At 44.5% G+C, this 16194-nt stretch overlaps 1 protein-coding gene across 8 annotated transcripts in view; it reads left to right on the forward strand.

Annotated features, from left to right (window-relative positions):
• Window positions 1-15833, forward strand: part of BIN1 (bridging integrator 1) — an 88228-nt gene extending 72395 nt beyond the window's left edge. For 4 of the 8 annotated variants that reach the window (XM_088168237.1, XM_088168238.1, XM_088168239.1 and 1 more), the window contains 7 exons: window positions 1678-1806; window positions 4657-4764; window positions 6371-6394; window positions 10335-10427; window positions 11157-11267; window positions 12074-12175; window positions 15188-15833. In XM_088168237.1, coding sequence (XP_088024363.1) covers window positions 1678-1806; window positions 4657-4764; window positions 6371-6394; window positions 10335-10427; window positions 11157-11267; window positions 12074-12175; window positions 15188-15295 — 675 coding nt within the window. In that variant the 3' untranslated portion in view covers window positions 15296-15833. The remainder of the gene's footprint in view (window positions 1-1677; window positions 1807-4656; window positions 4765-6370; window positions 6395-10334; window positions 10428-11156; window positions 11268-12073; window positions 12176-15187) is intronic. The other 4 variants (XM_088168240.1, XM_088168242.1, XM_014889740.2 and 1 more) reach the window with 1 other exon arrangement.
• The last annotated feature ends 361 nt before the right edge of the window (window positions 15834-16194 follow it).

Here is a 16194-nt window from a genome sequence, read left to right on the forward strand (position 1 = left end):
AGATAAAGCTCTGTGAGATCCAAGTCAAGAGAAGAATTTTAGAGGATTTGTTTTATTCTAGGCAACAAAGTTGTTAGTGCATGATGAATTTATGGGTATAACCCAACATCAATATGCAATCATCTTGTCTTTGAAATGTGGCTCTAGACTGCTCTTGGAAGTCATGCTGGATAGTGTGGAAGTGATTTCCAAGACACTATTGCATTGGAATGAAAGAGACTGACTATTTATATTAGAGGAATGAATAGTAGAAGAGTTGTGATATTTTTGACTTGAGAGTTAGTAATTGGAGCCTTCGATTTCTGCAGAGGGTGGTTCTGTTCTGAGAACAGCATTTCCCTGAAATTTCTGGTCCCATCTTGCAACTGGCAGGCAGGGATTTTCAGGAAGAGATTGTTCTGAGGGATCATGGGCACACCACCTTCTGCAAACCATGAAAAGTTGGAAGTGAACACACTTGCTTCCATTATTTGCCCTAGTTAGAAATCTGAATAAAGGCTTTGTAGAACTCAGATATGTGCTGGAGGAGTGTGAACACAGGCCTAGGAGTAATGGATTTCTGTATTTCAGATCTGGGCTTGACACTGATACACTGGGTGTATCATTGGTGGTGCCTACACTGGGTGAACATTGTCAGGTCTCTGAGTCTTGCTGCCTTGGATGCAGTAAGAAGATCAAGTAGCTGGAAAACTTCATTGTAAATGGAAGGCATTGTCATTGCTGAGCGTTGCTGTGGTGGTGGGAAATTATATGGATGATCTATTCCAACACAGCAGCAGCTTCTCAAAGTCTGATTTGATCTAGGAATGATCATTAAGCCTTGTGCACAGCAGAATATGAAAAGTATGTGGATGAGTTGATGTAGGCAGGGTCTACCAGAGCTTCCATGGGGTTGTGGATGCAGTGTCAGGCTGAATCTTTAGCATGATGAGGGGTGTTAGAATGGATTAGAGTTGCAGAGTAAAGTGGTTCTATCTATTCAGTGGGATCTCCACTTGAGAAACATGACTTCATTACTGTCAGTGCTCACTGGTGAAACTGAGAGCAGGGCTGGGCTCACAGCAGTCATGGCTTCTCAGGAGTTTGAGTTGTTCTTGCCTAAAGCCGAGATGCCATCAAGAGCTCCTTCAGATCTTTCTTGCAGCACACTGGAAAGCAGTGCACCAGGGAGCCAGTACTGGGCAGGTCAGTCTGTCCTCATGGCCCCCTGCCATTGTAGGACACATGGAGTCTGTTCTCTCATTCCTTTAGATATGGTAAGTACGGCAAAGGGAGGCAGTGCTGGCCTGTTCTGTTGGATCATGTTCTCAGTAATTGATCTGCTCCCTTCCCAGTGGTTCTTTTGAAGGTTGCACATGCTTTAATTACGTATGCATGTCCTGTCAATGCATATTAATTGTGTTACGCTTCTCCTCTGCAGAGGGAAACTTGCCCATGGCTGAAGTGTAACTAATGATGCCAAACCTTCTCTGGAGGCTTGTGGTTATTTATTTTGTTTTGTTTCAGTTCAGCCCTTCACCCCTTCCCTCTCTCTTCAGATGGAGTTGATTGGACCCTGCTCTGTGCCAGTGGTTGTGATTTCCCTCGCCTTCAGTTTTTGTGACTAACCTGGTTCCTGTCTTTGGTTTTTTTGGGTGTCGCCGTGTGCGCTGTGGCCATGTGCTCACTTGCATGCAGTTGAGGAAAGGGCCTCCGGTGCCTCCGCCTCCAAAAGTCACCCCCTCCAAGGAGATCAAGCAGGAGAACATCATCAGTCTGTTTGATGACAATTTTGTCCCCGAGATAAGTGTGACAACCCCTTCGCAGGTTAGCTGCTATGCACTGCCTAATTTCTCTCTGCCTCTGAGCTCTTCCTTCCGACCTTTCTTCTCTTTGGAGGTGTCAAGCCATGAAACCTGGTCAGGTGAAGGAGGAAAGCAAGCTCAGCATTGGACCTCAGAAGGCAAAGGATTACTTAGGAGCTGACTTAAAGGGGAGAGTCCCTAAAAGGCAGTAACAGGTTGCCCTTTGAGAGCTTTCATTCATAGAAGAAACAGGAGAAATGCACTTGGTCAAGATACCAGAAAGTAATCACTGCATGTGTTCAGCAGCAGTGCACGAGCACTATGACCCCTCTTCATATCCTATGGTGTGGTGTGCTCTCTCCAAACCCACTGGTCCTGAGCGTGGATGAAACATGTTTTCTTCTGCTCATGTACATCCCTAACTGCTGACCTTGGCATCTCTACCACTTCTGGGAGAAGACAGTTTGTGCTCTCTGTGCCTTCACCCATGGGCTTTGTGGTTTAAAGTCTAGGTCTGCACAGGAAAGGTCAAAAGGAATTGCCAAAGTTCTCTTTGCAAAGAGTAGCTGATGCAGTTAGATGGGCAGGACTGTGCCTGCAGTTAAGACAGCTGACACAGTCTGTCAGTATTGTCAAGTGGCACCTTCTGATGCCCTGAACAAGAAAAACATTTTCAAATTATAGATTTTCCTCTTCACTTTCCCTTTGATTTATGTCACTGACTGAGAGACTGTCCAGGTGGGAAGTTCTCTGTTGGATCTAGGAGAATGGCAGTCCTTATATATACAGGAGCCTGACCAGATTTCTGGCTGTATCATGAGATACCTGCATCTACTTTATTTAATTATATGTATACACATATATAACATGTGTATATATATTTTCCCTAAATGCTTGTTGAAGCACAAATCATATCTCATATCAGTGCTCATCTGTGACTCATTCCCTAATTTCTCCTTGCATCATGCTGCTCCGTTGCCTCTAGTTTGCCACCTTCCACCCAGCTGCTGAGGGGCAGAGATGAAGTGGGGAGGGAAGGAAGTCCGTGTTAGATTTGGCATTGCAATGGATAAAACTTGCAGAGTGGAGAGGTGATTTGACATCAGTGTTGGAAGGAGGGGACTGCAGGCAGCTGAGCAACTCTTTATCATTATCTGTGCTTCCTTCTCCTGTATTGTAATGGACAGCTCTGTCTGCCCCATAGTCTGTATCATGTATTTCCATGTGAATGCCAGCCCTTAGACATATTCTTCTGCACCTGATCAGTGCTCTGAGCCAGGATGGGATCTGCTGTGACTTTTGACCAGATGGGGGTTCTGAGGGAGAACTGTGGTTTCCAGAACAATCTTCACTGAAGGGCCCAAAAGCCCCTGGCACTCAGTGTGCTGCCCAGGGCTGTTCCTGTCAGATATCTAAGTTCCAGAGAGCTGTCTTGTGGGAGATTTAGGTAAAGGCAAGGGATGTTAGCCCTTGCATTCAAGTCTTGAATGACAGGTAAGACTATTCCGTGGCTGCAGCCTTTGATGTCTCACTATTAAATGAAGCTAAAGATTGGGGTTGTAACCTCTCTGATGGGTGGCCTGGATATGCTGGAAGAGCATACTAGAATTGCTAGAATACCAGTTGGTTTTTGTACACTGGTCAGGCTCATTATTGTGAGATGAGAGAGCTTGGTTCCTTGTCCTCATCCTTGTGGATCTCAAAAAGACTTGTTCATAAGGCAGAGAAAAATCTGTAAGAAAATTGGGGTGAGAGAAAATAAGAAGAGGTGAAAATGATGGTGATGTTGGTGGTACTCAGAGAACTTACCTTAAATGGTGTTGCTTGCTACTTTCCAGAAGCTTTTCCATTGTGAGATTTTGATATAACTGTGGAGAGCAACCTGCCAAATTTTATGTTATTGAAAAGGTATCTGAAGCAGTAGGGCCAGTGAGTTGGGAAGTCATAGGAAACAGGGGCAAATCTTCCTGACTTCCTGGAGACAGCAGCTTCCTCTGTAGCTGAGTAGAAAGCAGTATCTTGTGGTTAGATTAAATTTAAACAACCAAAGTGATAGTCCAGTTTTAAAGGCTAATTACTTGTGTCCTTTGTAGTGACTTCTTATAATGGTAATCAGCAAATGTGGGATCATTGTCTTTAAGTAGAGCATTAATCACTCAAAGGAAGTTATTTTAATGGCTTTGAAGAAAGTAGCAAAGCTTCTCAAATATATGCTTTTTAGAAGACTTACATGTATAAGTTTATGGGATGCCCAGAAATGAAAACTATTGAAAACATAATTTTTTAACTGAGGAGGGATTAAAATCCCTTAGCTGGGGTGAGCTGCCATATTTTTTGTTTCTGACTCAGAAGGCAGGAGGAAATTAGAAGCTTTAGGAATTAGCTCTGAGGTCTCTCAGACTTCTCTTTCAGCAGTTTGAATTGTTTTCTGCCTGAATTTGTGTTCCTGACATAGGTTGTATGGATGGCAGCTCCTTTATATGTAGCTGTGGAAGTTGGTCTGTCAGTATAAAGGCAGCTGGATGAGCTATGAGGAGCAGATACACATAGAAGAGCAGCCCTGCTGACTCGTCAGTGGCAGTGATCCCTTTGAGCACAGCAGATCAGGAGCTCGCACCATGTCAGCTCATTGGGCCAGGTGGGAAGGTGAATGAGTGCTGTGGAAAAGGCTTGAGTTTGGTTTACAGGGCCCCCATGTGGACTGCCTGTGACTGTGGGCACCAGGCAGCGAGGAGTCACATCCAGCGTTTGCACTGCCACCATTCCTTCTGCGCTTGCAGCCTCAGCTCTGGGATATCGCACACGCTCCCTCACCGTGCACGTGCGCGTGTGTCTAATGCTCATACTACTTTTCTCCCTCACTGCTGCCAAGTTTGATGCCCCTGGGCCCTTCCAGGAGGGAGCCAGCCTGTTGGATCTGGATTTTGATCCCATTAAACCAGATGCCACTGTGGGGAAGACCCCCACACCCGCCTCCCAGGTTGGTTCATATCGCCGTTCCTTCTGCCTTCATAACTGACTTGTTGCCACCTGTGGTGTGACTTGAGCCCACCTGAATGATAATATGGACCTGAGCTGTGGGTGAATGGGCCTTGGGTGTGGGTGCCCAGGATGGGGACCTTGGTCTTCTCTGCTGGATGTACAAGTCCAGGAAGAATCAGGTGGCTGCTGAGCTGGCCACAGTCAGGCACTAGGTGTTTGTGGGTGCTTGGGTTTTGCTCTGGTGACCCACTTAACATATGTCCCTCCCTAGAGCACCATCCTCTGTATGCTCTATGCATTTAAGTTGTTACTCTGTGGATGGGCGTTCAGCCTGAGCTCTGTGCTCCTGCTATAAATTGTGCTCAATTGTATTTTTAATTTACAGACACTTTGATAATCTGCAGTTACTTAAGGTGAATAAGGCTGTAAATGCATATTCAATTGATGTAAGCCCTTCTTTTTCTGTGTATGACACACCTGCATCCACAGTTGAGAAGCAGCTTCCTGCCTGTCACAGTGTGGTATCAAAAAGGAAGATGCCAAGTTCTCTTCTGGCCTGTACCTGATCCTGTCCTCTGTCAGAGGCAGGTGGACTGTGCCTCATTTCATGTCTAAATGACTGGAGGCTTTGAATATGGTTGTTGTCCTCACTGACACTTCCCATTTTATATGTATGAACTGGTTATTTTTTGCCTGTGGATGCCACTAAAATTCATAATAAACATAATAGGGTTATTTATAGTGCATCTCCAGTATCATCATGTTAAGTGGGTCTGTATGGCACAGATTTTTGTAGGAATAAGACTTCTTTTGTCAGGGAGATCAAACATTAGGCATTTGATTCTCCTAAAATAAAATACTGTATCTGGAAGATACTAGTTACTGTCATAATTTGATACACACCAATATGGCAAAGCTGTCCTTTTTTGGAACTTTTTTTGGGTACATGGGCATTTAGTGACTATTTGCATTCCAGGACAAATTGCATATCAAGATAAGCTTTTTTTAAACAAAAAAAGCCCAAACCACAAACACTTTTTTTTTCTGAATCAACAGTTAGAACTCAGATAATTGGCTATACTGACATAGGATACAAGTGTAAATTTGACTTAGAATGGAAATTTTATCCTTCCAGGAAGCAACAAATATTACAGTAAGTGGGTTTTTCAAAAGTGCTCAGCAATAGCATATTTAGTGTTCCAACCTAATTATTATTATCTTCAGAAATCATTAAAAGAGGGTCAAAAATCAATAATTTCTGCTGGTAACCAAAGTACAAAACATAGTGAAAACCACCTAGTTATCAAAGCAGTCATATTTATTTCCTGTAGGGTGGGCATTATGACAAAGTGGTTAAGGTATTTTACCACTTATCCAAAGACACCATAGGATCATAGAACGTTAAGGGGTTGGAAGGGACCTTAAAGATCTGTTGCCAGGGATGTATAAATTAATGTACTAACAGATATTTTCAAAACATGCAGAGATAAGTGCTGTTGAATGTGTATGTCTGCTTCAGTCTGATCAGTGTCTGTAATGTTTGTAGTCGCTGAAATAATCATGTATAAACATGTTTTATTTTTGTTGCTCTTTGACATGCTTAGTCTTTACCTTGGGATTTATGGGAGGTAAGAAATTCATTCAGCTTTTGTCTCTCATCATGTGCTGTTCACATGTACCATCTCTGTTCACATACCTGTCTCCTTTCCTTCACTGCTTCTCCTTCCTGCACACCCCAGACTAAATTTGCCTTATGTGCTGCTGGACCCACTTATGCATCTTATATGAAGCCCCAGGACCAACCACGTTTGCAAGTCAGTCTGGCACTCTAAGACTTAACCAGTGCACAAGCCCATTGCCTTTCCCTGCTAACCCACTCATCTTTCCCTTGGCATAATGCTGTGACTTTCACCTCATACTTAATACCACTGTGGCATCATCCTCACTCTCCACAACACAGTATTTCCTAAACTCTCTGCATCCTGTTGGTCTCATGTGCAATGCATAAATATCTCAGCTGCCCCTCATCATTGCTGCCTGTACCATTAGATATGTACACATCTGGAATTGTCTGTGGTGTTTGCTGTTCATTGACCATTGTTGTCAGAAAGGCTGATGTGAATTAGCTCACCCTGTGTCTACACTGGAAGTTAACTGCAGGCTCAAGACTTGCCTGGCATCTGCCTCAGCTTCGGAACTTGCTGACAGGGGGACCCTGCACATGCCCTGCATCTGAATAAAAACCTGACCCTCATTTATGCCCTCTCTGTATATCTGGCCTGGACAGGTCTCAGGTTGCTGCAGATTAACGAGAGATATTTCAAGCACAACTACTTTTGAGTCCCTCTGGACTGACAGACAGCAGTGTGGACAGAAAATGCTTGATCTGGGTGCTCAGGCCTGCTGCTGGAGCTGGTTGTATCCATTGTGTAAGCTCATGCTGAGGGATTGAGTCCTGCCATCCTTTCCATTCCCGAGGGCCGGGTCACTGCCTAGACTGAGTATTTGGAAGGTCACGACTTAGCCCTGGCTTAAGGAATCTCTGTGGCCCCTGCTCTCCTTCACATGAGCTTAGGTGATGTCAAGGAAGAAGGTTTCCCCTGTGTCTTTTATCAGCCATCAGTGTTGAACATCTGTCATTCCCCTGTATGTGCATTGTCAATCTGTCTTTGTAGGGAAGAAGAGACTAATTTAGCTAGGAAAAATCTCATTCCTTTCAGGTGAATGGGCAAGGGTGAGGGATGACTGTATCTGATTGAGCTGTGCTTGCAGTTTTGGCTGTAAAAAGTATCTTGGGCCACTTCTCTCATCCTGCAAACTGATTTTACCCAAAGGAGAATTTGCTTAACCAGGAAATGCTTCTAGTCAAGGTGTTCTCACTGTACCAATTCTCACCTTGTTATACCATACACAAAGAGCAGAGCTTCCTAAAGCTGGGGAATCCTCCTCTTCAAGTTAGTGTTTTTGTTACAAATGTTCTTAGCTGTTGATGAGAGGAGACTTTTTTTGTAGTTCCTTAGTCCCTCAGGCTATGAGGTTAACAACTGCATAGAAACTTGAGTGCAGCAGAGCTGGCTTAGTTCTGCAGACTGGGAAATGTGCATTTGATGTGCATGATGCTGCTGTTGGAATAAGCAAAACTTTCAAACCTGTTAACAGCAGTGAGCAATTCTTCCTCTCCCTGTACTATCTTTCCATGACTGTAAATGATTTTATAGGCCTTGGGTTGCCTCGCAGGTATATAAAACAGAAAAAATTAGTAGCTGACATAAAAATGCCCTTTTTGAAATGCAGGGTATTAATTTAGATTCAGTTTCTCTGATTACTAAATACGATTTTTGCAAATGAGCTGCTTAAAAAGAAAACCAAACCCAAACCCTCACACTGAGCTCCTTTTCACTTGTCCATATAAAACCCATGCTTGGTCAGATAGAGCTGGCCTGGCATCTGTCTCAGTTCCAGTTTCACTGAACCCAAAGGAAAACCTGGGTGTGAATCCAATTAAACAGGAGAATCTTTTGTACCATTTCATATGAATATATTTACCTTAGCTCTACCAAAGCTGCTGAGGGAATCCTTTAGGATGGGAACAGCTCTGCTCTTTATAATATCTTCTGGCAGTATAGGCCTGTGGACATGGTGATGGGGAGACATGAGCAAGGATGTGATAGGGGAGGAAAGCGTGTGTTAGATGACACCACTGGAGCAGCTGAAGGTAAAGTAATGGATTTTTATTAAATCAAGGATTTTTTTCTTTGTTATTGCTGCTGTTATTAGAATGCTGCTTGGAGCATTATGCTAGTGCATGGCTAGTAGCCAGAGGGGTGTACATTTAAGGTTTACCATGGCGATTGCAACATTAAGAATCTGGACAATTTCTTCTTTTGAATATGATTATATTTAGGGGTACATGTGTCTTGGTTGAACTCCAACTGGCAGCTGAGCACCACACAACCACTTACTCATTCCCCTCCCATTGGTGGGATAGAGGAGAAAATTGGAAGGGTAAAAGTAAGAAAACTTGTGGATTGAGATGTGACTAACTTAATTAAAACAGAATAATAATAATTGTAATGAAAAGGAAAATAACAGTAATAAATGAAACCCAGAAAAACCCAAGTGAGGCAAATGAAAAACTATTGCTCAACACCAGCTGACTGATGCCCAGCTCATTCCTAAGCAGTGGTGCCTGCTCAGATTTTCCCCTCGTTTATACACTGAGCATGATGACATTTGGGACACCCCTGTGGTCAGTTGGGGTCAGCTGTGCTGGCTGTGTCCCCTCAGCTCCTTGTGCCCCCCAGCCTCCTTGCTGGCAGGGTGGCATGAGAAGCTGAAAAGTCCTTGACTTGGTGTAAGCACTGCTCAACAACAACTACATCATCAGTGTTGGCAACATTATTCTCATCCTAAATCCAAAACACAGCCCTGTATCAGTTATTAGGAAGAAAAACAGCTATCCCAGCTGAAGCAGGATAACATGTGCTCATCAAATGTATGAGGCATGTAGGCATGCTAAAGCTGGGTATTCCCATGTATCAATAATGGCACATCTTGGGAATCTTCCTAGATGCTGCCTGGCCAGTCTCCCAAGGGGCTGATTTGCAGCCTTGGTGCTACCAGTTCCAACATACTTCCTCCATTGTTGCAGTTTCTGGGAGGGGCAGATTAATATCTTTGTTTTGTGTTAAAAAGAGTTAACCTGATTCCAGACAGAGGAGAATAAAATCTTGAACGACTGGAAGTCTGTCATAGGTGTTTGGTTGGTCTTTTGTTGTGCACAGAAACCTCTGTCCCCAGGCTTTTTAGAACAGTCTTTGCTAGGCAGTGATTTGTGGGTGATACTGAATCGCCTTGGTGGTGGCAGCTTTTGTGCAGTAGAAACTTCCCATCAACACAGATGTGTTACACACCCCATCTGAAATATTCATAGGAACTTCTTAGTAATAGAATATTCACAACAGAATCCAAATTCACAACTCTTTGGGTCTGTCCAAAATCGAAGGGACTGAGTTAGCACAGCATCCTGTTTGATTCAGTGCTGATGTTATGTTGATGCTGGGTCTGGACTAAATTCTATAGATGGACACATTATTACCATGCTCTTTTGTTTCTGGGAGTAGGCAATTACTTAAATATTCTGTAGTTGTTGATCCTTGGAAGTAGACTATGGTAAGATCCTTGTTCTTTGGCGTGCAAGAGAATTTGTATTCTCTTACGAGTGGGCGATCTAGAGCTAATAATAAATGCTGTGTGTGTGTAAAGCAGGTCTGCAGTTTAGATCGTGAAGAGCAAGAGGCACACAGAATTTTTGGCCTTTAATTGATTGCCTCTGAATTATTGCCTACTGTGTGGCTGGAGTTGAGGGATTCTGGCTTTGTTGGGATTTCCATGAGTTGCAGAGAAAGGGGGAGACAGAAATGTAGCCAGACCCTACAGTGTCTCAGCTGTTAGTCAGCAGAGGGCTCAGGCAGTGGCACAGAGCACTTGGACAGGCTGGGCTGCACTTGCTGCACACACTTGCCGGAATGAGAGTAACTTCCCACTGGGGTGACTTTTGTATTGCAGCCTGCAGAAGCTGCTCGTGCTGGAGCTGAAGCAGCTGGATCAGAAGCAGCAGCTGGAGCTGAAGCATCTAAAACTGAAGCTGACTCAGGATCGGTAAACACCTGAAGGGACAGCAATCCCTTTTCTCCATCCCTTTGTTATACAGCACATGTGGGAGGCTGGGCTGGGAAAAGAGCTGTGTAGCTGCTTGGAAAAACAAATCCCTGCCACCAAAGAAGTTACAGTGCTCTTATTCAAGGACTAGGCTTAGTTGCATTTTATCTCTGTAATGCTTAGGGAGAAAGTTCTGCTGGAAAATTCAGTAAAAAGTTGTCCTTTCACCCATGTTATAAAGTCAGCCCACAGCCCATGCTATCCTAAGCTGTGTTGTCAGCTGGATTCCCCCTTGCTTGCCATTTACTTTACCTACCCTGTCCTCTGGGCTCTGGCTGTCTCCTGAATATCCAGGCTTCCTCTCTTTTTTTTGTGACACAGCTTGGTCACATTTGAGTTGTCTGTTCCAGGAGGGCTCTATGAGATTGCATTGTGACCACAGCAACTGGGAAATGCCGGGCATTATGGTCTCAGGAGAAACCTATAACTCATTCCTGCCTTTCTGCAGCCTTAGGCAGAGAAAGACAGCAGTCACCAATCCTGCCTTATTGCTGCTGGCTCTGCTGTCCCTTGGGGTGTTTTTGTTGCTGACTGATGTGCTGGGAAGATCCACTGAAGCCACGGGATGGCTGGGGGTCTGGATCCTCCAGGGCGGACTTGGAGCTTCAGTTTTGGATTCTCTTTTCTCAATGGCTTTTCTTCCCTCCCTTGGCTGCCACTGCCTGCCAGGGCTCTCTGCCTGCTGTTGTTGTGGAAACTTTCCCTGCAACCGTCAATGGCACTGTGGAAGGAGGTGCTTCATCTGAGAGAGCTGACATGCCCCCAGGATTTCTGTTCAAGGTGAGTGTGTGATTGTGCAGAATCGAGTTCCTGGTGATGGTTTTTTCTCCCCTGCAAGGCATTAAGTGCTGTCACTCAGCATGGCCATGAGGTAGGCCATGTTGAAAGACAGAATGAAAGTTGAAGGAGAGATAAACTTTGCTCTCCAGCAGTGCAGCTTCATGCAGTTCCAGATGTTTCAAAGGATTATGTAAGAGCATCAGCACCTAAAGGTGTTGTATCTTTGCTGTACTGTGCAGCAAAACCTGTTCTCTCTGCTGGAGTGGTTTCTGTCTTGGTGATGTGGTGATGTCAGTCACAGACTTGATAGTGGATAAAATGTTGTTCTCCTGACAGGAAAAGTTAAACTTTGGTGCAAGTGGGAAATTGAGAAGAGTTGGGAACACCAGCAGGAAGAAGGAAGGACTCTGGTGTTTGGGGAAGTTAGAAACCCAAGATTAGCAGAGAAAGGTATAGGACTAGACAGGGAATTTGAGTGGGTATTCTGAATATGCCAAAGATCACTTGCAGCAAAGGTGTGGAGGAAGGAGTGATTTTGGGTGAGGATAAGCCACAAATTTAATGTGCATAAGGGAGTATGGTAGCAAGAAAGCAAGATGTATCGTGCCCTTAAAGTGAGAATTTACAGCATCTTACTATAGGAACACTTCTCTGCTTTAGTCATTCCCATTTTTTTCTGTAAGTTCTTCTGAAAGCAGAAGAATGGCAAAGCCCTGAAGAATTCCAGGAGGCTCACAACATGAAGTCTGATTTCAGGTGGCATTATAGGCTATAGTGCTCAAAGTGCTTTTGTCCTGTCCCTGCAGGTCCAGGCCATGCATGATTACACAGCCACTGACACTGACGAGCTGCAGCTGAAGGCTGGGGACGTGGTGCTTGTGATTCCATTTGAGAACCCTGAGGAGCAGGTGAGTGGGGGAAGAAAGGTGTGAGCCTGGGCCAGGTGGAGCCAGGGGGGTTTCCTGAGCTGCTTCTTTCTTCACTAACAGTTGGCTGGCTGGATGCTGAGCCATTAGTTTGTGGCTGGGGGCTGGCAAGAGAGCCGGTTGTCCTTGAGCTTGAGATTGGCTTCGTGCAAAAGAGGGGAGGACTCTGCCTGTCATTGGAAAGTGGAGGCATTGTGCTGCATAAAGCATGTGGAGTAGCCGTGGGTTCTTGTCCCTGTAAGAACATTTGAGCCAATACAGTGGCTCTCTTGATCAGGAAGCCCAACAGAGCCTATACTTTGCTTCTTCACTGCCCCTTAACTTGATGCACGTTCCCTATGACCACTGCAGCACCGACTGTGGCATTGAAAGAAGTGACTCATATCTTATGACGTTTTCTTCTCTTTTGAAAAATGTTGGAGCTCTGAGAAAGCAGTTGGTGGTGGATGATGTCTTGCATTTCAGCACAGCAGTGGCTGTTTCCAAATGACTGTGTTTGGTCAGGAGATGGCAGCAGAATCAAAGGCTAGAGCAGGTCTCAGCTCCAGAGAAAAGTCTTGCTGCCCATCTTTAACCTGAATTTACTTGGTCACGTTTTTCTTTAATTTGAGCTGTTTCTAGAAGCATTGAGTAAGTCCTCCTCACTTTCTGTGTTTGAGGGCATCCAGCTGACAATCTGCAGGAGTTTTACTACTTCACTGAGAGAGGTGGTGAGTTTATAAAATTAGTGCTCACATTTCTATGTTTCTGTTTGGAAAAGAAAGAGAATTCTCCAAATCGATTGAGCAGTCATCAGCTCTTTAGGTTTGGCCAAGTTCAGATAAGATCTGGATTCCACAGGGGCTAAAGAGAAGATGACGTAGTTCACTAACTCAGAAAATTTAGATCCTCTTTGTGGCCAACTGTTGCCTTTGTGAATTATGGAGGCAGATCTTGCCTCGTGATGCTTGTGAAATGGAGCTATAAAATGTCAACAGTTCCCACACAGCTAGGGGAGAAAAGGTTTTTAGGGAACAGGCACTGATTCCTTCTGGAGCCAAGACTCCCCGCTGGATGGGACTGCCCTGCACAAGGATTTGTGAGCATTTCTTTCTCAGAAAGCTTTCTGGGTGGGAAATGAGTTTCAGCTCCCCCAGTTTCTGTGGTAGGAGATGGCATTTGTGGAGCAGATGGCGTTTTTGGATCAGAGTTTTTCAACGCCCTGTGTTTGCACTTTAGCTGGATGTGGGTGCAACAGCCATGAACTCGAGACTCTCCAAGCTGCAGAGGGTGAGCTCTGAGTGTTGCTAACATGACTGTAGCTGCACTGAAGCCCTCTAACCCTTCTACAGTGTATCCTGTGCTACAGCTCATTTCCCTAACCTCAACCATACCCAGCCAGGAATTGCTGGCTGTTAACATGTGCATGATCAGTGCACGTGAGTGGAGGGAGCTTAGGATACTAGACTGATTCACATCCCTACCTTGCAGCTTAGGTGTCAGTTTGTGGGTATGTCCAGGCCTGGATTCATCTCTCTTGATAGAAGAAAGGGTTGAGAGCAGCAACACTTCTAAGCTGACACTTCAATTCATGTGGTTTAAAATTGTCAAGGGTCCTTATGTCTAATCCCTACAGCTGAGGAGATTCTTCTTACAGGATGTGGTGGGAGTGATGCATGCATGCTGTATGGCACAGCACTATGTGCAAATGGATGAGCTTTTGTGCTTGACGTGCTGTGAGCTGGAAGCTGCCTTCTAGACACTTGGGCCCAGTGTCTTCTGCCTCGTTGTTTGTCTTCCTGATTTATGGCATGTCAATCCTTCCACAACCCCTGCAGCTGGCTGCTGCAGATGGGCTCCCATCTTGTGTCATTCCCATGATTTCTCCTGAATGTTCCAGTCTAAGGCAGCAGTCAGGGCTAAGTGAGCCTGCAGGCTCTGGAGCTGTACAGCTCTCATGCCTTATGCTGCACTCTAAACCCATAGGCTGCCCCACTGCTAGTGAGTGGGGTAGTGGGGTATGTGCCTGCTGAAGGAGAGCTTCCATAGTGGCAGCTCCAAGGCATGCAGAGAATGTTGGTTGTATACCTGATTTGCAAGCTCAGTGCAGCTCTCCCACCTTGAATATCTTGAATACCTTGAGCATCTCCCTCATGTGCCTAGGATGGAGCAGAAATCTTAATGCCAGACAGCCTGCAGGCAGGGGGTGGGAAATGTGGTTCTGCTCATGAGCACATTCTACCAAGCAGGGTTCCTTTTGCCTAAGTGAAAATTCATCTGTATTTATAGATGTAGAGTTTGGAGGCTAGGGAAGACCTTATTGAGAGACCAAATCACATGTAGCCAAAATTTGGGAGTTTTGCTAACCTCACCTTCCATCAAGCCAAACAGACTGCGGAGTTTTGGGAAGATGGATTGGGTTCCTCAGCTCCCAATTCCCATGGAACAGGATTTCAGTGTAGCAAATTGGACTCATTTTGCCTGTACCACCTCTAAAATGCCAATCATCTGGGTATTCTGACTGGAGCAAGGATGAGCACCTCCTGGGGCTGATTCATCCTTTCCAAAGACTTGTGCCTGAGATGGATGGGGTGAATTACATACTGAAGGTGCCTGTCTCTTTTATGGCTATGGAGAATGCTAGACCTCTCATGTTTGCATTGTGAAGGGTGAGACAGGTGATTCCCATGCTGCAGATCTGGAGTCTTTTTTGGCAGAATTTCTCCTGCTTCAGTGGGTGTAAATTATGACATGTTTCTGTTACACTTGCTTATTTTTTACTGTGTCTGTAGAGTCTGGGTCAGATGGGAGCTTTGGTATGAACTCTGGTGGGATGTAGCCTTTTCTCTGTTTAAAAGGAAACAAAAGTGTTTTTTCCTTCTCCCCTCTACTCCTCCTGGATTGTCTCCAAGCCAAATAAGAGCATGGCTTTGGTAATGCCTTGACACTTTCTGTGTAAGAAAAATCCCTGCTCACATCTGTCCCTTAGCATCTGATCTCTGTCTTCTCCTCCAGGACGAAGGATGGCTGATGGGTGTGAAGGAGTCTGACTGGATCCAGCGTAAGGAACTTGACCAATGCCGAGGGGTTTTCCCTGAGAATTTCACAGAACGGGTGCAGTGAAAGTCCAAGCCAACCAGCTGCATTTCTGCTGGAAGAAAGCAAGTTTTCTGCTAGATAATTGAAAAAGAACAACAAAAGGAAAAGAAGAGAGAATTTTGAAGGAATAGAAAAAAAGTCAACTTAAAGGGTGTGTTCTTCTCAAAGGGCAAGGTTTCAGAAGTTAATTGAAATTCAAAGTGTTATTGAAATATATACATATTAATAATAATAAGGCAATTCAGATACCCTCTTCCCCTATGGTTTAAGCAGCATTTGGATTCAAAGGACTGATGCAGAAGCAACTCAGTGAAGTTCCCCAAGTACTGCATTGACTGAATTGTCAGATGTCAGTCTGATTCCTGGAAAGGCAGTATTTGTTGAATGGCTTGAGTGTAGAAGCTGCATTTGCTCTTGGGTGGGTTACTCTATTTTGTCTTGAAGGTGGCTTGCATGGCAACCATAAAAATTCAGCCTTCCCTACATCCTCAACCTACAATAGGCCAAATTTTCTGTTATGCTGTTGAAAAAAAGATTTAGTGTATTGTGTTCACCACTACAATGTATGTGTGTGTGTTTTATTTTTTTCCTTTAAAACAATGTTACATAAACTGTGATTTTATACATGTGAAGATAGAAGAAACTACATGGAAAGGGCATGAAGAAGGTGAAATGTGTGAAGCTGTGCTCAGTCCAAAGTTCTTTCAAATGCAGACACCTAAATTCTCACAGTAGTGTTGGCCTGTGAAATCCTAAGGGGAATGGACAAATTCAAGAGGAGAAACAAGACAAACAAACAGATGCCATTTGGATGTCTCTGAAATTTAGGAGAGAGAATCCTCTACCATACATATCCCCATCCTCTACTCCCCCAGAAAAACCCAAACCTATTGGTGGTTTTCAGAAAAGGTTAGATTTATGTA

The sequence above is a fragment of the Sturnus vulgaris genome, chromosome 7 (assembly GCF_052056855.1).
Source record: "Sturnus vulgaris isolate bStuVul1 chromosome 7, bStuVul1.hap1, whole genome shotgun sequence".
NCBI lineage: Eukaryota > Metazoa > Chordata > Aves > Passeriformes > Sturnidae > Sturnus > Sturnus vulgaris.